The sequence below is a fragment of the Apus apus genome, chromosome 2, assembly GCF_020740795.1.
Source record: "Apus apus isolate bApuApu2 chromosome 2, bApuApu2.pri.cur, whole genome shotgun sequence".
Taxonomy (NCBI): domain Eukaryota; kingdom Metazoa; phylum Chordata; class Aves; order Apodiformes; family Apodidae; genus Apus; species Apus apus.
The window spans coordinates 20,372,035-20,395,472 of record NC_067283.1 but is presented as its reverse complement, the minus strand read 5'-3'; the positions used below and the strand labels follow the sequence as shown (position 1 = coordinate 20,395,472).

At 36.7% G+C, this 23,438-nt stretch overlaps 1 protein-coding gene across 1 annotated transcript in view; it reads left to right on the top strand.

Moving 5' to 3' along the window:
* Nucleotides 1-23,438, top strand: part of MALRD1 (MAM and LDL receptor class A domain containing 1) — a 200,688-nt gene that overhangs the window by 19,733 nt on the left and 157,517 nt on the right. The window contains exons 7-13 of the mRNA XM_051609180.1: nt 1,388-1,545; nt 5,869-5,961; nt 8,165-8,372; nt 16,684-16,830; nt 20,409-20,515; nt 22,426-22,593; nt 23,090-23,210. Coding sequence (XP_051465140.1) covers nt 1,388-1,545; nt 5,869-5,961; nt 8,165-8,372; nt 16,684-16,830; nt 20,409-20,515; nt 22,426-22,593; nt 23,090-23,210 — 1,002 coding nt within the window. The remainder of the gene's footprint in view (nt 1-1,387; nt 1,546-5,868; nt 5,962-8,164; nt 8,373-16,683; nt 16,831-20,408; nt 20,516-22,425; nt 22,594-23,089; nt 23,211-23,438) is intronic.

Sequence of the window (23,438 nt, the reverse complement as noted above, 5' to 3'; positions counted from 1 at the left end):
TCCCCAAAGAACAATCAGTATCCTCAGTGGACACATGATCATTTTTGATATTTCCCAGAACTTTTGTTCATCAAGTGCTGTTCACTTGCTCTCTTATCTAAAAATCATGTCAGCTCCACTTTGTCTCATTTTCAAGGATTCAGAGTTTAAATTGAAAGAGGGAAAGGAATGTTTGTTATCAGGCTCAGAAAATAAAATGTGTTGGTTTTCTAGTCAGAGAATACTGAGGTTAGATAAAGAACAGGTTGTGTAAATTCTACTGTGGTTTCATATTTCTCTTCTGCACAAGGCAGTAGCCATAGAAGTGTAGATGCTTTGTTGATGTCTGTCAAACTGAATGCTGGGTTAAATCTGTAATGTTTCCTTATATTAAGGTTAGCTGCTGTGGCAAGAAATTACAAACCTAATTCCAATGAAATTGTAACACAAAGTAAACTGATAACAAAAGGAAAAAAATGTGGTCCTTCATAAAAAATTGAGTATTTTCCTTGTGAAATGGTACTTTATCCCTTCAGCTTGAAATAAATTGTGTAACACCTGCATCTGAAATAAGTTGTATGTAGAGACAGGGACACAGAAACAGTGGACTTAAGACCTTTAATCAGTCCTTGTTTATTATTTGAACAACTGCTTCAGAAAGCAGCAAAATATTCAGTGAGTCAGGAGGGGGGAAAAAAAGGACCTGATATATTTGATAAGTATTTAGCCTCTTTATTTCTGACAAATAAAAGATACTGTTGAGTGGATGGAGTATTCTTTTAGATCTCTGTAGGAATGCTTTTATAAGGGGCAGTAGGTCAAGAAGACCACAAATTGCTTTTCTGTTTCAGATGGAATGACAATATGCTTCTAACATTCTGATGCAGAAATTCTGGCTGGGAAGTAGACCTTGATTACACAGTGGTGATGAAACCACCTCTTGTAGCAGTAAGGCAGAATACAATCCCCCACTATCTTTATTTTTTATTTTATTTTATTTATTTAATTTTGGAAGAGTCTAGAGAAGTATTACTGTAAAAAGTGTTTTTCCTGGAAACCATAGCAGAAGAAGGAATAAAAGCCAGTTAGGTATTGACTGGCTGCAAATGCAAGGAGCCTGAGCTGAACATGGGACTGCCTACAGCTTTTAACATGCGAAGTAACAACTTCAAGGTACTATGAACTGGTGTAATTACTGGTTTCTAGGGCTATCTGTGAGTCAAATTAAGATGTATATGTATCTTTTTAACAGGAAACACGTGACATCCAAATCACATCATCAGCAGTATGATCAAATTCTATTGTTGCTGGAATGTGTCCATGGTTTAATTAGAGAAAAAAAAAAAAAGATACATATTTTGTGAAAAAAAAAAAATGCACTTTTTTTTTCTTTTTTTTTTTTTTCCAGGCCGTTTTGAGTGGCTAGAAGCCAATGACAATGCATTATATAAAAGCACTTATCTTAACAGCTCCATGTGTCATTGCTCCAGCAAGACTTGCCATTTTCAGTTTCATTACTCCATGGCAGATAACAGCATTCTCAAGGTGGTACTGTTTAGTAGTCAGGTAAGGAGAAATATACATTCATTTTCAAAGAGTACAGCAGCCCATGTGTTGCAAGCAAAAATGCAAGAAAATATGCCTGATAGCACCTGCCTACCCCCTAAGTCAGTTTGTGCAAAACAGTAACTTGGTTTTGTTCCACTGACCTGTGCAATTGTAAAACCTGGGTATTTGCCATTTCAGCTATAAACTAATTTGATGTGTGGATGTTCTACAATAACACTTCAAGGACAAACCCGAGCTATTACAGAATTAAATAATTTGAGGATTTCAGGGAAAAAATCTATAGTAATAGCTTTTCTAGCCTTCACGTTTTGGAAATGGGAAAATAAGTGCTTTTCGCTACGGAGACGGAGAAAGAAAGAAATGTTGCTGGCTCAGAATGTCTGGAAAGCTCTTGCTTAGCCACCTGTCTTACTTTGCCTATGTTTTAGAGCAGTAATTTTCCTATTATTCTACCTATTAGTAGATAAAATAACCATATGAAACTGAAACACAAATGCCAGTTAAGCAATGATAACTTTTTCTGTCATTCTTACTTCCCTTGCCTTGTGGAGGCTTTGAGCTGTTAGAATGTTCCCTTTTGAAAGTCTGGTTTAATAACTTAATTTCGATGCTATTGTACTGCTACTTAATGAAAGCAAGAACAGTACAGCTGATCTTATTAAGTTAATGGCTCTCCTATCTTGATCTTGGAGTTGAATTACTATCACCCAACAGTATAAGTATTTAAAAAGACAGATTCACTTTATTTGCAAAGATAGCATGCAGCCCCCTCCTGAATTGTAATACTACCGAGTGGTTTAAATATAGGAAGAGGTAATGGAAATACCTTAGTTCTTTCTCTCTGTGTCTTCGAGTATTCATGAAAACAACTCCAGGCTCTTGTCCATTTCTCATTTATAAAAGAGAATTGTTGTATTTTTCTATGACCATTACTGTATCAGAGAAATGTAACATAATCAGTGTTCTGGTCAGAATGCACAAAGATTTGTGCCATCGTACTTGCCAATACATTCCCAGGTTTGATATCCACAGCAACCTTGAGACAGAATAGGAATACAGCAGCTAATGTAGGTTTCTCACTTTCTAGTTCTCTAGCTGCTTACAATATTATTGTTAGAAATTTTTTCCAGTGTCTTATAAGCTGCCAATTTTCAGCTGATTGGCTATAATTGCATAGTCGTTTTTTTTTTTTTTTTTTTTTTCCCTTCTCTTAACTGTAATATATAACCTTTGTTCTTCCAGTTCTCTATTTTCACACACATTCTCCTCAGGTTCTTGGATGTGGTTGCTGATAGCAAGATATTTCTTTCATTATGTAACTTTTAGTTAAAACTTTCTGATTCCCTTCCGGTTTCAGCACTCTGGCTTATATATATTTGTAATATTGTTCTTTATTCTAGTCCATGTTTGCTTTCACATTTGGCAATATCAACTCTCTTTACTAACATGAAATATGAACAATATTAAGTGTTTACTGACTGTTAAGTTTTACACTTTTCTGTGAAAACTGAAACCAAGGAAAATAATGTTGACTTCAGTCTCTCGTGTGCCATTCATTACTTGCTCATTCCTCCTATTAAGTAATGGGCTTGTGTGTCTTCCTTTTATCTTCTTATTCTTTAAATCTTGTATGGCTTACAAAACAGACAAATAGAACAATAAAATATAATTTTAACTGATGCTTCTATGTGCAAACATATTTGTACCCTTATGCACTAACATTTCTGTAAGTGTTCAGCAACACTTGCAAAAACCATTCAAGTGCATGCCTCTGCAGAGTCAAAGGTGATCTATTAATCATGATGGGGAAAAAAAAATTAAGCTTTTGTTCCAAATTGCTCTCTGAAATGAATGAAGTTGCACAGCAATAAATGTATCTGTAGAGAAATGTAAAAGAAAAATAATATAGAAATAAGGAAGTTGCATTTTATAAATGGAGTTGATAAGAAAAAGTCATATTTGTTTCCTCCATCCTTCAAATCTGAGCATTATCTCAAAAAAACATTTCAGGGAGAAGAAACAGTTCTTGCTCAATTTAGCTTTACAAAATTGTTTATAGATAGTAATATATCACAATAAGGGGAACAGAATGAAAGTATTTTGAGTAACTGTTCCCCTCTATCACCAAAATAAATCTTGAAAATGTGAAAGCAGTGCATTCAACATCTTAAAAAAGGCTAGAGACACAAGGAATATTCTAGAGGAGTTAACCCATTTGTGCCAAAGAAGTGGAAGAATCTCATGTACAGGGTGGATGCTACAGAGAAAACATTGTGAGGAAAAGAAAAAATGTTATTGACTTACTAGAGCTGTATAAAATCAGAGGATAATATCTGTTGCATGGAACAATAGGCAGTTTAAAAAGTTGTTTCATCTGAGGTAATCTACAGCTTTCAATGTAAAAAACAGCCCTAGAAAAGGTCTGTATACTAGCACATGCACAGAAAACTCAGACTTACTGCTACAGGCTGTTTTTATTAAAACTAACTGGAGAGAAAGATCATCCTAGGGATGGGTAGCTAAGCTGTTGATTGAATGTGAACAAAACTATAGGATCCAGACACATCCAAACAAATAACAAATGTTGTGTTCCTACAAGGTACACAAATGTCCTTAAAGGGTTCATATACATACTGGTGGTGGAATTTGTCCATGCCCAAATACATTAACTAAAACATTTTTAAAAGCCAACAGCTGTCCACAGGCTGTGGTTTTAACCTGCAGTATGCTTCCTAGTACATCATCCTTTTTTTGTGTCTTATATGTGGCTATTGTAGGCTAATAACATTTACAGATTTTATTTGGAAGCTGAATTATTTAGCAAAATCAAGTGATGTTTATGCAGAATTAAGTGTCCTTGATACTGAAACACTTTTTGCTGAATATCTAGTACATGAACAAGCTGACAAACACTTGCATGTTGTAGTGATGTGGAAACTCACAGGTGACTTATTTTTGAAAGCAAGTGTGTATCGTGGTTTTTGATCTCATGTCATTCAGTGTTTAGAATTAGAGTATTGGCTTTGCTCTGTCTTGCAGTTTTCTAAAATCGATCATTAAACACAGATTCAATAGAGATTTAGTCCTCTAACTTTCTTCTTGTGCCAATACAGTTGAGGCTTGGGTAGGAAATGAGCATGAGTAATTGGCTACTTGTCACAAATCGTATCAGTGTTGTTTCATTGGCTCAGTCTCTCAGTCTATCAAGCAGTAGACTTTTTATATTGCAAAAAAAAAAAGATAACTGTCTTTGTCTATAGTATTGATTACATTTCACATGCCTATTGTATTCCTTTTTATTCATCTCCTGTAAAGTAAACTTCTTTTTTTACCCTTTCAACTCCGTTCCATAAGAGAGACTTTACATTTCTCTTACTCTTCTGAGCATCTTTTTCTGAACTGCTTCTATTTCTGTAATATCCGTTGTGGAAATTGTATGACAGGTATTTTGCACAGTATCCTAAAAGAGACTTACTATTGGTTCTTATAAAGGTAAGTATGTAAAAACCTATATTATTTTTTCCTGTATTTCTGGTTTTGCTTTATTATGGAGCTGACTCTTGAAAAGATTTTATTTAGGAATATGAAGTTCACATTGTTAAATTTCTTTACTTTATACTGGTCTCAGCATGTTCCAGTTAGGATCATGACCAGAAGCAGAATGAGCATGAGCTGTTTTTGTCAGATTATTTAATTGAAAGAGCTTGGAATGGTTGCATAAAGGCAGCCTTACCATATTTGGCACTTCTGCTGTTACCCTTAGGAGGTGGAGTGAAAATGGGGATTAAGGTAACTCAGAATATGACTAGGACTTGTTAGATAGTACTCTGCCTTCTTGCTTTACAGATTAAAAGAAAGAAAAAAACCAACATGTTTTTAGCACAATTGCTGGGGTAATTTTGACAGAACTCAAGTTTAGTTCTAAGAAAACTAGATTTAATTATAACACAACATACTGTAAGCAGTTATTTATGAAAAAAAGAAACTAATGTAGAGAACACCATGGAAAAATATTGTAAAATTTAGCAATAACATGGCTTAATTTACATATTAATTCACTTTAATTCTGCCAAGCTCACTCCACATAATTATATGATTAATCTGCTTAATCACAGTAAACACTTCTTGTTTCCCTGGTCTCGCTTAGCACTCAGCTGCAAAGATTGCAAATGAGCCTGAAACTGTATTTCCTCACATAGAGCAACTTGGATATAGTGGTCATTTGGCTAGGATATTAAAAGATTGAGGACAAAAAGTGACCTTGATAATTTACAGAGAAACAAAAATTAGCTTTGTAACATCATGCTCTACATTCTACAGGAAGAATATATCTTGTGGGAAACCAGTGTCGTGACTAATAAGAAATGGGTCAAAGTGGATATACAGCTACCAACAAGGCTAGAAAAGTTAAAGGTATGCTCAATTTTTTAATTATTGACCTTATAGGTTATAAAGCTTCTAGGAAACTTAACCACTTGTTAAAATTGTATGTGCCCTGAAGGACTTGCTCTTCTTTGCTTCAAGGTGGGTAAAGCTTTGCTTATAGATCAACAAAACAACTACACGAACATTATGTGTTCAAGCAGCTGGTCTTTAATCATGTATAAGAAAATGAATACAAATTCTCACTATATTTTATGTATTCAGTTTGAGTCCATCTCAGATATTGCCCATTCATTTAAGTGAGATGATGTGAATGATGTTTGGGGGATTTCAGTTGAATGATGTAAACCAGTACTTGTGAGAGAATATCTTCCCCTTGAATTTGCAGGCCTAGAGAATAACGCAAATTTATATCTACTTCATTCTTAAATTAATTAAAAAGTTTCTATTTTATAGAATTTTATATTTACAATAATATTCATAATTATGTAAAGTACCATATTTTACTGTTTCAACAATCAGCTGGAAATAAAATTTCTTGAAAAGACAAAAACTAATCCAGCTGCAGGCATTGATGTTTTCACATATATTAGAATTAATGTATTTCAGCAAGCTAGTAGATTGTAAGTACCTGTTGTTGCCTGTCTTTCCTTTTCCCACAAGGACAAGTGTGAATAACCAACCAGATGTTTAATAAGACTATCTATAGTATCCAAAAAAAAATTAATAAAAAAGGCTGCTGAAGCTGTATGTATGCTTGTAGAATGCAAACCCTATGCATTCTTTGTACAAAGAGGACCAAGATCACTTGTGCTTAGGGAAAGAAAGATACTGTCTTTAATATGCAGCTATGTGATGTTTTCAGCATAGCATTCCACTGTTTGAACTAGTAAAGAATGGATAGTATTAAAATGCTTTTGTAATTTTGAAGAAAATATCTCTAGTGGAAGATAATGACATATATAATTCTTAAATCTCAGTAAGAAAAATGCCTCTTGATATTTCACTCCAACCCAAACCTCAGGCTTCAGGGAGTATGTCACAGGCTTCTACTTATGCCCCAAATCATGTCTGTTCTAGTTTCCTTCTATTTTGTTGGAAACTCTTGTTGAGCTTTCCTTCCACTGTGCTTTCTGCCTCATCCACATGACTGCTTTTTGAGACTCCCACTCTGACCAAGTCCCAGCCTGTCAAAACCCACAACTCCATTTTTGGTTTGTCTCTCAGTGCTTTATTTCATTGCCATCTTCATATTTCTGATGAATGCAAGTTTTCTTCTTGTTTACTGCTTTAGCTGAGGTAAAAGAAACTTGGATAGCACAAATGGGGTAATTTCCTTGCTCTGAGACCCAGTAGAGCTGGGCTCCGCAGTGGCCAGGAACAAGATACGTGCTTTTGAAACTTAATTGCTCTAAATCAGCTTGTGTAAAATCTAGTCAGTACAAGGGGACTCTGTAGGAGAGAGAAATGTTACTTGAATCTCTTATGTCTATGGCAATAGCAGTAAAATAAGCAGGGCCAGGGCACAGGCCCAAGGATTGCCATGTGATAGCCCATGTAATTAACACATTAGTATGGTCTCTAGTGAGGTTTTGGTTCAAGCAAATTGGCCGTCTCCCAGGCAGTCTTTGGAACAGTTCAAGGGTTACCAGCAAACAGGGAACAATTCCACTGCATAGACTGGATGCAGCCATCTTAAGTGGTGAAGAAGATATCCAAGGGTAGTCCCAAACCCATTTTATTCACCTGTGTCTTTAACTGAAATATTTTCCCTTGAGCACCTGCAAAATAAGGTTCTGAAGAGACTTCAGAGAAGAAGATGGAGTCTTTAGGATATTACATTTCAGGTCACTCTTCTAAAGCACAAAGGTACTGCAGCTTTTTAGACAAACGGCTATGAAGTTAGGAGGGTTGTTTGTTGGGGTGTTGTTTTTTTTTGTGGGGGGGGGGGTTTGTGGGTTTTGTGGGTTTTGGTTTTGTTTGTTTGTTTTAAATAGGCCTGTACTTAACTCCGTTCATGGAACTTGTCTAACCATTTTAGATTAAAATCTTCAGAAAATTCATAATGAGGTAGTAATAAAAATTTCAGCTTCTGATTTGAAATTCATCATGGTTTTGTAATGGAAAGTACCCAGTACTGTTTATACATAGGACATTACTGTTTTATGGAAATAAAAATCAATTTCTCTCTGTTGTCTGTTAATGCAAATATTTTAACGTTAACAATCCACAGCTCATGTTTAAAGGAACACTCCAGAGCAAGGCAGGTTTCATCTGTTTGAATAACATCCAGCTCTTGGACACTGCACCATCAGAACCACACAGTTTCTGCTCATTAGAAGAATTCACCTGCACTGATGGGCAGTCCATAGACCCTGGATCCACCTGTGATTTTCACCTGGATTGTTCTGATGGCAGTGATGAGGATCCAGCAGCCTGCTGTAAGTGAATTGCATTGCTTTAGAAAGAAATTGTACTGAAGACTATTGTGAAACCTAAACAGGTCTATCCAAGACATGGATAAAAACCTTAGTTTATTAAATTTATAAACTTAAAAGTATGTTTATGAGTTATTGTCAGGAAATTAATTAAGTGACTTTATATTTGCATGATTATTTAAATCATACAAATAAGCTGTTGTTCAGGAGCTATATCGTTGTCATGGTATTTTTTAATTGAATGAAACATTGCTTGTAAGCTACAGGTTCTACTGTACAATCAAGAGAAAAAAATATTAAAAATTACTGGAAGTTGTCTAATAATTCTGAAACATTTTAAAGCTCCATGTGAAAATAGCTGTAGAGAGTCATTGAATGCATTGGGTTGGAAGGGACCTTTAAAGGTCATTTAGTCCAACCCCCTGCAGTGAGCAGGTACATCTTTAATTAGATCAGGTTGCTCAAAGCCCCATCAAGCCTGACCTTGAATGTCTCTGGGGATGGGGCTTCCACCACCTCTCCAGGCAACCTGCTCCAGTGTTTCACCACCCTCACAGTCACCTTTAGAGACCCTATTCCTTATAAAATTAATATTATACAGTTTACATTTATATTTTTGTTTGCCTGTGGTACTAACAGTTAAATGTAAGTTATAAGTTAAAATTGTGAATATATTTCAGATATCAATAACGATATACATTGCTGCTGGGAGATGGGCATTAAAATTTCTCGTGTCAGGATAGCAGGGTGAAGAACACAATGCTTTATTTTCAAATTTAATGAGAAGACTTTAGGAACTATTTGAGACTATAAGGTTTTTTTAACTTGCAGTCTGAACCTTTGATCTTTTCAACCACTTAAATAGGCATGCAGGAGGCATCTCTGAAATAAGTAATATTTGCAAATGTCAGAATTACCTTTTAATAGGAAGTTTTATACTGCTTTATCTCTGGGTGGAATCTAAGCCAGCATTAAACTATGTATCCATCTGTGACATCTGTTTACCTTTTTTTACAAGACTTGACCTTATGCTGCTAGCTCTGTGTGTGTGCTGGTTGGACTGCAGAGTTGTCTCATGCTCTTTAGGATGCAGGATGGAATGGAAGCAAATAGTACTTTATAAACTGGACTGTATTTCTCAGCACAATGTGAGCAAATTGGCATGAATAATGACTGGGAAAACAGAAGAATAATTCTAAGATGAAAAATGAGGATGAAAAAGAATTGTCACAGTTGAAGGGTAGCTGTTAGTAGTACTGCACAAAATGGAAATAAAGATAACTCTAAATACTTGCACGCAATTATATTTTGCCTGTAATGTATTGCACTTTCTTATTTTATTTTTACCCCTGTGCCTCAGACACTGGACATTGATATTGTACAACTGACAGATTAAGTAACCTAGATGTAGTCAGCATTACAGAGTTAAAGAAATCACAGTGGGACTCACTATTGAGAATATAGTTTCCATCAAACTCATGCAGATGGGTCAGAAAAACTAGAGTGAGCAGAAGAAAGGTCAGAATGGTCTGGGGATCTCAACACTGTCCTTTGCTTAAATGTGAGGCACAGGAATTATGTGCTTCACTCTGTGTTGAGGCACTCATGGGTTAAAGAGGTGTCATTTTGTTGGAGCTGTGCACAAAATTATACTCGTCTTCTCAAAAAATGGTGGAAAAAGGTGCTTTTCTGAAATATATGTAACTCATAACAGTAGCGTGGCATTCTGCCTACTGGCTGCTAAGAAAGAAAAGAAAAAAATAGCTAATGTTGTCTTGGATACTTCATACACTTCTTTTCAGGAAAGATGACCCTAAATGTGAAATTTAGCTCTCAGCAGTTTGCTTGGCTTAGAAAATTCATCTTTCTGACACTTTCTGCACTCCTGAACAAAAGAGACCTAAAGGAATATCATCCTCTAGTTCTGTCTTTTGTTAATTTCCTCCCATTATGTACATTTTCCACATCATCTTGAAATTGTCTTTAATGATATTTAGAGTGCACTACACTTATTCACATTAATATTCAGTAAAAATTCCTACCTGCTACAGTAGTGTATGTTTTAGCCTCTATTATTTTAGGTGTTTTAGCATCTATCTTGGACACATCTGCAGTACTTTTCATTGTTGAAGTACTCTCATGTACTGAAAGAGATGGCAGACAACTGTTACTTAGCAATATGAAGGATTTCCATCTTCTTTGAGAATTTTCTTTGCTTCCTATTCTAATGGGGAAGGAAAAACAATGTCTCTGCTGATTTTAACATGGCACGAATGCTTTATAGTAGTCTAATTATTATAATTGCAAGAAGAAATATATGTTTTACATTGTTTCTGGAACTTTCTGTTTAATCTCTGCCCATTTATATAAGTATAAACTTAAGTATATGAGACTTAAAAGCCTTGAAAATTCAGGAACTTGTGTAGCAAACACTTATGCCCATGAGTAACCACTTTTATTTGACTAGTTTTCTTGAAATCAATTAATCTAATGAATGAAACATGAAATTAATGTGTTTAGTATTAAATTCTACATTCTTATTTGACAACACTTATTTGAGATAACTGCTAAATTTCTCATTTCACAGTGACTGATAATAAAACCTAGATAATATATTAAAAACAGAGAGAGATACACTACTTAAATCATTTGCAGGATTAAAATGAATCCTGTCATCCTGATGCCTTTTATTTTTTTCCTACCTAAAATAAAGGAAGTTTTACACTAAATACTATGTTAAATAAGAAATATTTCAGGTAATATAGTTGTTTTTATTATACATTATTTATACATAACTTACAAAATACATATAAAAACATAATGAATCAGTAGCTAGGCATCCTAACAACTTGACAAGAAGTCTAAGAAGCACTTGCTATTTTCAAATTATATCAAACTTTGATAACATTAGTGTTTCTGGAAATTGCCTAGTCATCAGAATTCATGTGGATTCAAAATGATTGTGGGGTGGGACATTCTACAACTTTTTCTGAAAAAAATATCACTTTGCATACAGCCTAATTAGAAGCTCCCTTAAAACACCTCTCTTTAAATCTTCTGGTTTTAATTTTGCATCTCTAGTACTAGTTTAAATGTTCTTCATAGGATTTGTATAATTTATGAATAGAAAATACTTAGAATGAAGGAAACCTGTATAATTTTAAAGCCATGTACCTTTTACTGCATTTAATTTACAGGATAGCAATAAATTTACACTTGCAAATCCTTAAAAACTTCAGCAGATGAACATGTATGCAAATCCTTTTATTACTATTCAGCTTTAAAGTAGAAAGAGAATGTTTAAGTCTGAAAACTTGTTTTACTATATATTTATATGTTTTATAATGCAGTACTTGCCTAGAATGGTCAGTATCTTTTCACCAATCTTGCATGTACATGTGGCAAAAAAGAAGATATACCTGTATTAGTTTCACCAACTTCATTGCTTATGAACACTGTGTAGCATTGCCTTTGTGTTTCATCAGAACAGTTACTAGGGTCAATGTGAAATTGTCTTAATACCACAAATCTGTTAACCCTAAGCAAGGCAACTGAGTAGTTTCAGAAGGAGATGAGATTATCTCGCCTAACAGATTAGCATTTTACAAGAGATCTGTCTAATGATTTATGACATATGGAAGTTCAGGTTAGATGACAAAGGGCAATCTGTGTTCATTTTGCATGAATCCTTTATTAAATTCTAGATAAATAAATTTAATCACAAACTGGTAGAGATGTGCATGGGTAGTCGATAAGAAGGTATATATGTAACTCCTTTCCCAAAATGACATTATACATTAAACAGAAATCATAGAACCATAGGCTGTCTTGTTTTGGAAAAGACTTCTAAAGGTCATCTAGTCCAACCCCATACAATAAGTAGGGATGTCTTGCATTAGAACAGGTTGCTCAAAGTCCCATCGAGCCTGACCTTGAAAGTCTCCAAGGATGGGCCCATACCACTTCTCTAGGCAGCCTGTTCCAGTGATCTACCACCCTCATAGTAAAGAACCTTTTCTTAATGTCCAACCTAAATCCACCCTTTCAAGCTTGAAGCCATAACCCCTTGCCCTATTGTTACATGCCCTTCTGAACAGGTCTTCCCCAGCCTTCTTATGGGCCCCTTTCAGGCATTGAAAGGGCACTATAAGGTTTCCCCAGAGTCTTCTCTGCTTCAGGATGAACAACCTCAACTTCCTCATCCTGTCTTATTAAGAGAGGTGTTCCAGTGCTCTGATCATTTTCATTGCCTTCCTCTGGACATGCTCCAACAGGTCCACATCCTTCCTGTGTTGGGGACACCAGAACTGGACTTAGTACTGCAGGTACTACTAATGAAGATATTAAACAACTCTGGTCCCAGTATGGACCCCTGAGGGACACCACTTGCCACTGTTTTCCCTCTGGATATTGAGCTATTGACCACTAACCTCTGGATGCAACCACCCAGGCAATTCCTTATCCACTGAACAGTCCACCCATCAAACCCATATCTCTTCAACTTATAGAGAAGGTTGTCATCGGGGACAATGTCAAAGGCCTTGCAGAAGTCCAGATAGATGCCATTCATAGGTCTCCCCTTGTCTACTGATGCAGCTGTAGAAAACCACTAGGTTGGTCAGGCAGGATTTGTCCCTAGTAAAGCCATGCTGGCTGTCCTGAATCACCTCCCTGTCCTCCATGTGCCGTAGCACGTCTTCTAGGAGAATCTGTTCTATCATCTTCCCAGGCACAGGGGTGAGGCTGAGAGGTCAGTAGTTCCCAGGGTCCTCCTTTCTACCCTTTTTAGAAATGGGTGCAATATTTCCTTTCTTCCAGTTACTAGGGGCTTTGCCTGACTGCCATGACTTTTCAAATATCATGAGAGTGCTTGGCAACTACATTAGCCAATTCCTTCAGGACTCTGGGATGCATCTCATCAGGTCCCATGGACTTAGGTATGTTTAGGTTCCTCAGGTGGTCATGAACCTTGTCTTCTATTACAGTGGGGGGAACTTTGTCTCCCTGTTCTCCATCCTGTGGGCCATCAACTTGAGAGCTGTGAGGGGCTGCCAGTGAAGACTGAGGTAAAACATTGTTGAGAATCTCAGCCTTCTCCTGGTCTGTTGTCACTAGTTCACTATGGGGGGGATGCTTTCTTTAACCTTCCTTTTCTGGTTTACACACCTGTAGAAACCTTTCTTGTTTTTCTTTGCATCCCTTGCCAAGTTCAGCTCCAGCTGTGCCTTGGCCTTCCTGACCTTGTCCCTACACAGCTGGGAAATATCCCTATATTCTTCCATGATACCTGTCCCCACTTCCTCTGCCTCTGTAGGTCCATCTTGTCTTTTAGTTTGACCAGCAGGTCTCAAGTCAGCCATGGTGGTCTCTTGCCTTCCTTGTCGATTTCCTATACCAGGGGATTGAGACCTCTTGCACCCTATGGAAAGGTCTGTTCTGCTCCCTTGTCCCTGACGGCTGTTTCCCATGGGGTCCTACTTCCTAACTCCTTGAAGAGCTAGAAATTTGCTTTCCTGAAATTTAGAGTCCTGACTATGCTTTTTATCTGCTTCGTAACCCTTAGGACAGTGAACTGCACTAGGGTATGATCACTGCAGCCCAGGCTGCCTTCAGCTTTGACATCCCTGATGAATTCATCTGCATTTGCTACCATCAGGTCCAATAACACATCCCCTCAAGTAGGGCTGTCAATTTCTTGTTGTAAAAAGTTGTCATCGAGGCAATCCAAAATATTAATGACAATGTAATCGCAAAGAAGCGCTTTGGGTGCTGATTGTACCGTTTATATCCCAGATTCCATAGGAGCCTGAGTGCTGACTGGGCAAGGGTAGCAGCCCTCCTAGTTCAGTTCTATTAGTCAAGGAAACATCAATGTTATACAGAGACAAGCTGTGTGTCCCCAGTTGTGTTCATTTGATTGAGCTGCCAGAGTAGAATTGAAAAGCTTCATCCAGTTGCAGGGCAGCAAACCCAAAGCAATATTAATTGGCTGGTAACCCAGCCTAGGTACCAGAACCACTTTGTTTTTCCCCCAGAACAATTAAGGGGAGCTTTGAAAGGCGGAATAAGTCAAAGAAAAAACATTTCCATTTAATCTCTCAGTGCACTTGAAATATGTGCTTGGTTTCCTGTTTCTTTTAAAAATAAACAAACAAACAAAACAAACAAAAAAACCCCAAACCAACAACAACAACCACATAAAATAACAAAACAAAGAAAGAAACAAACAAAAAACCACACAAACCCAAACAAACCCAAAAATGTGGAAAAAAGTTCCTATTAATTGAAAAATCCTTCCAGTGTATTTTATGGCTTTAGCAAGCTCTATTTATTTATTGAAATTAATGCAGATGTGTTTGAGTAATGTTTTTTCTCCTACTTATATTGCTTTTGCAGAGCTGGTGTAATAATTTGCTCCGTGATTATTTGAGATAAACCGATACACCCACATTACAAAAATAAAATATTAAAATAAATGCAGGTTGTTGTTTCCTTTCTAATTTCCTTTCTGTTTGGCTGAAATATAAATAGTGGAATGCCTAAAAAAGATAATTGACAGGGTTTGCTTTCAGAGTGAGGAAAATCTTTCTGCAGTTTTAATCTACTGAAATATTCCCAGAAAAATTAAGAGCATTATTTCTGATGGTAAGAGGAGCAGTAAAAAAGAACATAATATAAATGTTTTATGTCTAACTTACATATCTGCAGTATGACTTCTCAAAAAATATAGGTTGTGCAGTCACTTATTTTCCAGCTATGAATAGTGAAACATTCCCTATAATGCCTTGAAGGTTCAAATAAAAATGTAGAATATGGCTGTAGATAATAAAAATTATGCACTGTTTTGATGGGAAAGGAGCATTTCTCAAAGCTTATTAATGTTTGAACAAAGAAAAATAAACTGAGAAACTGTCTCACTTGGATTTGGATGTCAGCCAAAGCACAGAACTTTTTTTTTTCCAAGCTTGATTAAACATTTACAAGTACTCCTTAAATTTTCACATTTAAGTAGAGATAGAATTGAAGTCAAACTGTTAACACAGAAAATCAGGTTTCACTCACATTTTTAGCGCAGTTGTTCCCTAACACACTGATTTTTATTTTTTTTAATTAAACGTAACTTCCAAAAACTGCATATGGTGGAACACTTGGGCTTGGTGAGTGACTCTAGCCCAGTCATGTAAAGGAGTAATACATATAATTATGTTGCAGTATGATAGTATAGAATAAATGTGCCATGAAACTCGGAAAGTGCCACGTATAGTTCAAAAGCAATTCTTACAATTGTGATAAGTGACACAAAGATTTAAGTGTAGCACTTTGTGAAGCTGTTCTGGACTGGGAAAAAAAACTCTTATACTGTTCTGTTATTAAAAAAATCAATCTTCCTCAATAAATGAAAGACTGCATGAGATTGTTACACAGTTTAAGTTGGTCTAACCCATACAACTGAGAAAATATTATTTGCTTTAAAAATTTCAAGGAGATATAAATAATTCATAAATTTAAATCTAATTTAAAAATAAATTACATAGAATCTTAATTAATCTTTGTTTTCAGTGTATTTAAAATACTAAAGATACTTTTTTTCCACACATTCATAATTAGCTTTGCAGTAAAATTAATCTTTCAAAAATATATAATATATATAATATAACCTTCAGGGTTCTGAGTCTGATTAAGGAAAGAAGGGCCTGCCTGACCTGTTGCTTGTATTCTAGAACTTTTTGTCCATCTGAACAAGCTACATTTCAGTTCCATCAAACCTGGCCTTGAACGTTTCCAGGGAGGGATGTTGACAGCTTCCCTGGGCAACCTGTGCCAGCATTTCACCACTCATCCACTAAGGAATTACTTCCTAATGTCTAATCTAAATCTACACTGTTCCAGTGTATAAAGCCATTCCTCCTTATCCTATCACTACATGCCCTTGTAAAAAGTTCCTCCCCAATTTTCCTGCAGGCCCTCTTCAGGTACTGGAAGGCTTCTATAATGTCTTCCTGGAGACTCCTCCAGGCTGAATAACCCAAACTCTCTCAGCCTGTCTTCAAAGGAGAGGTGCTCATCTTTTTGGCCCTCCTCTGGACATGCTCCAAGAGCTCCATGTCCTTCCTGTGCTGAGCACCCCAGAACTGGACACAATACTTCCGAGGGTCTCACAACAGTGGAGTAGAGAGGGAGAATCACCTCCTTTGACCTGCTGTCCACATTTCTTTTGATGCAGCCCAGGGTACAGTTAGCTAGTCATTGTTCTAGCATCACACTGTTGCATTAAAATCAACTGAATTATTTGTCATTTTTGTTTTTACAACAGCTAATTACACGAGGTGTGATTTTGAGAGTGACTTTTGTGGATGGAATTCACTAAGCCTACATGATGCTGACTGGAACATGATGAGTGAACAGGCTCTCCTTGACAGGAGACTCACTGGCAGAGGTCATACAACTAATACTGGACATGGTAAGATTTATTTTATTATCTCTTTTTTCTCCTTTCGCAGTGAGTACTTGGAATTGTAAGTGGTGACAGACTGAGAACAAAAATGTATTTTAAATGGGTGCTACATAGAATGTACATAACATAGGTAATGCTACAGATAGCTAGTCCTTCAGGGATGTTCTTTCTTAGATGTTTCATTTGGTTATTATGCCTTTCAACCCTAATTTTCTGCTGGGACTATCAATGATACTTGATGCAGCCTTCAGTTTTTTGAGATACTGACCTTTGAACTGACATAGCTAACTTGATTTACATAAATGTCATTGTACCCAATGTTCATAGAGGGTCCATTCTTAAAAATATTATTTGGGCAAAATACCACGGTAGCTATTTGTAGAGTGCAGGTAAATTAATAGTTTTGTCTGGGAAAAATAGAATGAGTGTCCTTCGAACAGTATTTCTTCCTTCAGCCCCATAGCTGCTGTATAGTACATTCAGCTGGAAAAAAATATTCCAGTAGAGAACTGTTTTGAAGTGTTTTTAAAAAATGAAAATGTTATTCTAGTGTACTGTATAGAACTAAAACTGCCTAGCATGTTTACCATTGTCAAATAATATTGGCAATTATTCTGTTATTTTAATTTTATTAAAACATGTCTCTTACGCTGCTAGTAGAGATTAGTTTACTGGTTATAGTCCAACACCTCCATAATGAAGTATATTATCTTACATCCAGGCTTCCACACTTCTCTCCTATTAAAGGAATGTGAAATACTAAATATTCCACCTTGAAATTCAAAGGTATAGAAATTCCAGGATTAAAATTCACCTGAGCAAACCCTAGTGGGGAGTGAGTATACGTGTGAATGTTATGTAACAACTCTTACTGCATATTCATATGCCTTTATTTCCATTGGTCCTCAAGATGCACCTTAAGTGCACCAAGTTGCTATTCACTCTCTCAGCAGCTATTTGATATGAAACAAAAATTCGGAGCTTCCAAACCCCCTTGCTTTCTAACACTCCTCACCACAGTGGGAGGCTAGGTGCGGCTGGGTAAGGATTCCGAGATCAAGACCCAATAACAACAAATAAGCTGTTATTGAGCAGGCATTCTTTATTGCAGCGCTGGGCAGCACTGGGGAATTATCCACCATGAGTGCTCCAATGAGTCAGTGAAACACCCCTACTAAGATACACCAAAACCATGCATATTCAGTTCCATGTCAATGAGTTCCGAGAATTCTTCTACATAGCCATTTTATTTCCTGGAATTGGCTATCTTTGTAATTATGCATGCTCGAGGGTTTCCTGTGGGGTTCTTTGTTGATTCTAGTCCTTTGTCATCTTTGTCCTGTCTCTGTCCTGGTCCTGTCTCCAGTCTCGCTGGTAGATTGCCCAGGTGGGTCAGAATCCACATCAGTGTGTCTGTAGGCGCCCAGAGTGTTAGAAGACTTGATGTTATCACAACCTACAGGATGCTTGGCATAGTTGACTGACAGTTTCACAAAGCACCTTGTTTTAAAAGCAACCCTTAGTATAGAAATTCATTATTTTAGTAAACTTTTATTAGGCTATATTTCTATTGAATTTACTAACAAATATTCTATGATGTATCAGATACTTAATTTTTGTCTCTCTCTAGAGTGGCACTGGATCTGCATTGCCACATTGTCTGCCAGCATTACTGTGTCACAGCTTCTGAACTCTCACAGCTCCCAAGGAGGGCACTGGTATGCCTGTGTCTTTCCCATGTGTGTTATTCTAGGTGCTGGTGAGATTTGAGGTGTAAGTTGGTCATAATGAAGGCTGCTGGTAGAAACATCTGCTCAGCAGCCTAAGCAGCATGTTAAATTATCCCATATGGAACTATGTACTGCTGCACTTAAGCTGCTTCAATACCTGAATTAATCATTACAAGCTAGGTTCACAACTTTATATGTTGCTGCAGGTTGAAGCCTCGAGCGGATCTTGAGGTTACCATGCAGCACCTCTCTAGCCCAGTAATTTTGCGTTCCTCATATAAATTGGTGCAAAGGTCTTCCTGAGGTGGTTTCATGCCCATCTGTCATTGTGTCTGCTATAGCCACATCATAGATTTAGTATGATGCTGCCAGACTTTGAGCAAGTTTTTGTCAACGTTAAGACAAGGTGCTTCAAGTTGCAACAGTTGCTTGTGATACCACAGAGTGTTCATCTCTCTGCTCTCCTGGGGAGGGCAGCAGCAAATTTTGATTAATGAAGATCCTGACAAGGCTACTGTAGAGGCTCAGCTGCAAATTAGAAGAGGATCCTTTGAAGTACCCCTGCATTCCAATGAGCAGAGCTTCCCCAGTGCTGCGGAGCTCAGCACGCCTGCTTGTACAGGGAGCTGTAACGGTCACCTCTTTGTGCCAGCCTTGCTAAAGCAATGCGATTATTCACGTGGGGCTGGACTTAACCCTCTGCTTCATTATGTATCCATGGGAAATAAATGCCTAAGGAGTATGACGGTGGCAGCACAATAGCTGATTTTCCAAGATGCAAGACAATATGTGTAATATCAATGTGCCAACAAGACTGAGCCTTTAGTGTTGTTTTGCATAGACTTTCACGAAAAAGTCTCAGTATTCAGCAAAGGCAGCACTGACGGCATTCAAAATATGCTGCTTTAGGGCTCCTTGAAGATGTTTATCCTTCCCTACCTTTGTCTGAAGCACATCTGCTGTAGTTCAAATCCAAAGGCAGTTCATTTGCCGGAGTTCAGATTACATCTTTAATTAAGCTTTCATCCCCAATAGCACAGACAACAATGTTAAGTCTGTGGACCCCATGAGAAAATACAGCTTACTCCATTGGCTCCCGTGGTGTGCAACATTGTTAGCATGCTTAAAACTGGCTGGGCTGCTCTGTCAATGAATACTGTACCCTAGAGGAAATGAATTTTTGTTGTAAATTATGTTTGAAACATTATTTAAGCCAATTAAAATGTGTCCTTTAGGTATCCCAGCTGAAGTCTATGCTGTTTGTTCTCCAGTGTGTTCTGTGTTGCAGCTCCTGCAGTCCCTTTGCTCTCTCCAGCCAGTGCCCAAGGGCACTGTGCAAAGGAGATGGGAAGCAGTAGTAGTGCATGGAGGTCTTCAGGTGTTTGCCTAAAGGGGCAGATAAAAATATGATCAGTCGGTCTGCACTGTAAGGGCTTTGCAAAAGCAACATCTGAATGGCCTTCTCAGTGCTCTTTGTTTACTTCCTCTGGTTTAAGTGTTCACATGCACTGTGACAGGGTGGCCTTAGCAATGGCTGCCCAGATGTCTTTTTATCCTTCCCCCTCTTTTTTAATCTTTGGACTTAGTCATGTTAATTTTGCTGCGGAGGAAAGATGGAGTAGTGTTTAGCAATTCTATTTTGTCTTTGCCTACACAGACACTGGCTGTCACAGCTTGTTACAAAACCCTTCTCATTATCCACAGAGAGGGAACTGATGGCAAAACTGTTCATTTGTTTACATTCATGAATAAGTTTTATGTGCCTCGTGGAGCACATAGTTAGTTCTCTGACACAGGTATTTGCCATTGGAACATGACATCTTTTTCTCATATTTATTTGATTTTTGTTTACAGGAACATTCATTTACTTCAGTGGATCACATCAGCCGAACACAAAGACGTCTGTGTCTCATCTGGGGAGCCCTTTCCTTGTCAAGCCATCCCCTGGGTTTTCCTGTCAGGTAGCAGTTTGATATTTACTGCCCACACCTTTGTAAGCCGTAACTTACCTGATGTGCAGATGTGATATTCTTCATGCTATAAGTGTTGCTGCAGAAAAACTGGCTCCATTTACAATACCAGTGGATGGAATTACAGTCTAATTCTTTGGGAGGACCTTTCAAAGCTATGCCATATTGGGAAGCAGTTAAGTTATGTAGTTACGGTGTTATGTTTTTTCTGCTACTGGATAATGCCTCCTGATTTAAGAACTCACAAAGAAAGACTCGAAGAGCGTGCTGAAAAAATTTTATTGTGTTCAGTGACCAAAAAAAAGGCCAAATAGAATTTAGACTGATCACTTAATTCTTCAGACTCAATGTAGAATGGAAACTGTAATTTCACTTAGGGAAACTTTTTTCAAAAATAAAAATGTGAGAAAACAACATGCAGAAAAACTGTACTTAGAAGGCTGAAAAAAGAGATTATTTTTTAAATATTTTTTTTTTCCAGCAGCATCTAGATTCATTACTTTTTTTCCTAGCTTAAGGAACCTGAAACAAGTGTTGACTTAGATAAATCTGTTTTACTTGAGACTGGAGCTGTCTTGGACTATTCACATCAATGAGTTGCCAGATCTCAGCTGAATAGTTGCAACTTGCAGCTGAAGACTAGAAACTTCTTAAGCAAGAACAGCACCTTTATGTCATTTAATATACTCTCTCAGGTCTTAACCTTCACATGGCTTTTTTAGTGTTTTAAAGAATCAGAAATAAAGTAGATGCCGAGTGAAATCAAGCAAAATGCTTGATACATATATTTCATTTGAATAGTAGCCCAGAATGGTCTGTATTCTTTAACTCTTTAAAAGTTGATATAATGTGAAAATAATAAAAGGAAGCTTACTTTCTGTAGGGTGGTGATCCAAGTTTCACAATGTAAGATTATATGAAGATGGGCAGAGATGTGACTGGGAAGAGATATTTCTACAGCTCTTTTTGACCTTCGTGAAGATTCAAGTATTATTCAAAGCTTTTGCAGGGAAATTAAGAGCCTGAATTTGAAGAAATTTTTGTCTTTCACTATGTGAAGAAACAAGAGGGACTCAGGGGAAATAAATAAATAAATAAATAAATATTAAAAAAAAGCTTTGAAAATTTTATTTCTCCCTTGCATTTCTCAGTGGAATTTTCCTCTGGGTAGTACTGGAAAAAAACCAAACCAAACCAAACAAAAAAAAAAAAAAAACAAAAACCAAAACAACAAAACAACAACAAACAAACAAAAACAACAACAACAAAATGGATTCTTTTTTCTCTGTACTGCAGAGGAGACAGAGTGAACTGGAATTTCCACTGTTTTCTGATCTTTTCTGCTTGGCAAGAAGGTTTTTGTAGCACCATTCACCTTTTTTTTTTTTTTTCTTCCCACATATTGGTCCATCCACTTGTTTCAGAAGATCAGTAGATTATTTTAAACATCAGTTTTCAGATAATTTCAATTGTGCTGTTTGTGCAAATAGAAGATCATAAGGTTTATTTCATAGAAGCACCTCTAGGGTTGCACTTCTGAGGTTAACATGGTTATGAAGCTGTCCTATATTCAGCACTTGTGAAGAAAAGAAATATTTGAGAATGTTTTAAATCCTTACTGAGCTACAAAGAACTAACTGAGGTTATATCTGTTGGTCTGCATCAGTTGATATATAACTTAAAATTGTTTTTAAAATAAGATTTACTTTTAAATACAGTTTTATCTTTGGACATAATACTGCTCCTCAACATGCCATAGTTTCATAGATCTCTTTCTTTTATGGTAAAGTTGGTTTTAGGCTTCTCATGCCATTATGTATAATAATGTATATGTCGGTACTTAATTTATTGCAGGTTGATTATGTCGTTTTTAAAGTGTTTCATAAAATTTCTTTCAACAGGTAAGATTTTGGTACTGGTTATCTCAGGATTCCCAGCTTTCTGTCTTTAAGAGAAGTACAAGGAGTGGAAGTTTGGAAAAATTGTGTGACATTTCAGGATTCCCTGAGATGCAGTGGACAAAAGTGAATATACCTGTCGAAAGTGCAGCTGAGGACATACCTTTTCAGGTAATTAAAAAATGCATTTACACTGCTTTCAAAAAGTTAGTCCTTTTATTTACAAATGCATCCTTACAGACCCTACATTTGCTGTATTACAGGTTCACTTCCCCAGTCATAGTATAGGTGAACACAGTTAAATTGAGTTATTAACCATTATATTTGGTAACCCTGAATAGCTCATTCAAAAAGGTGTATAAATGTATTGGTTCCAGCAGGAAGAAAGTTCATTCAAGTGGTGATGCCTTTTACCAGTTTAGATTGAAATAAGGTCATCTGTGTGGTGTAACTTTCTTCAAGTAAGAGCAGTTATGGCTTTGACAGTTAGGGAGTAAGTAGCTGACTATGATCAAATCTCAATTGTAGTTTTTACTTACTGGTATTCAGTGTTGGTTGTAGGCAGTATTTACTTCCTGAGCAGATGTAGTAAATTATAAAGGAATATATATATATGTCTTTTATCATGTCTCCTTTATTGAGCTAACTTATTTTGTTGTCTTTACAGATTATTTTACGAGCTACCACTCTTAAAACAAATGCTACTGTTGCTGTTGATGACATCAGTATAACAGAGGAATGTGGAGTTGTGAATAAATCACTTCCAGGTACCAGCCAAGGCAAGTTCAGTGGTTTATTTACATTTTCCCCCATTTCTCTTATATATAACTGTGGTCAGACTAAAAGCTTGAAGATACCTTTAAGGAATAAGTCCATCTGCTGTAATAAATTGTATAATGATGACTCGTATCTCATATTACACACTAGCTGCTATAAGCAGTTTGCATTAGTTCTGTGAAATAAGCTGTGGTGGGAATTTCCGGATACCACTTACTATTTAGTACCTGCCTACATTC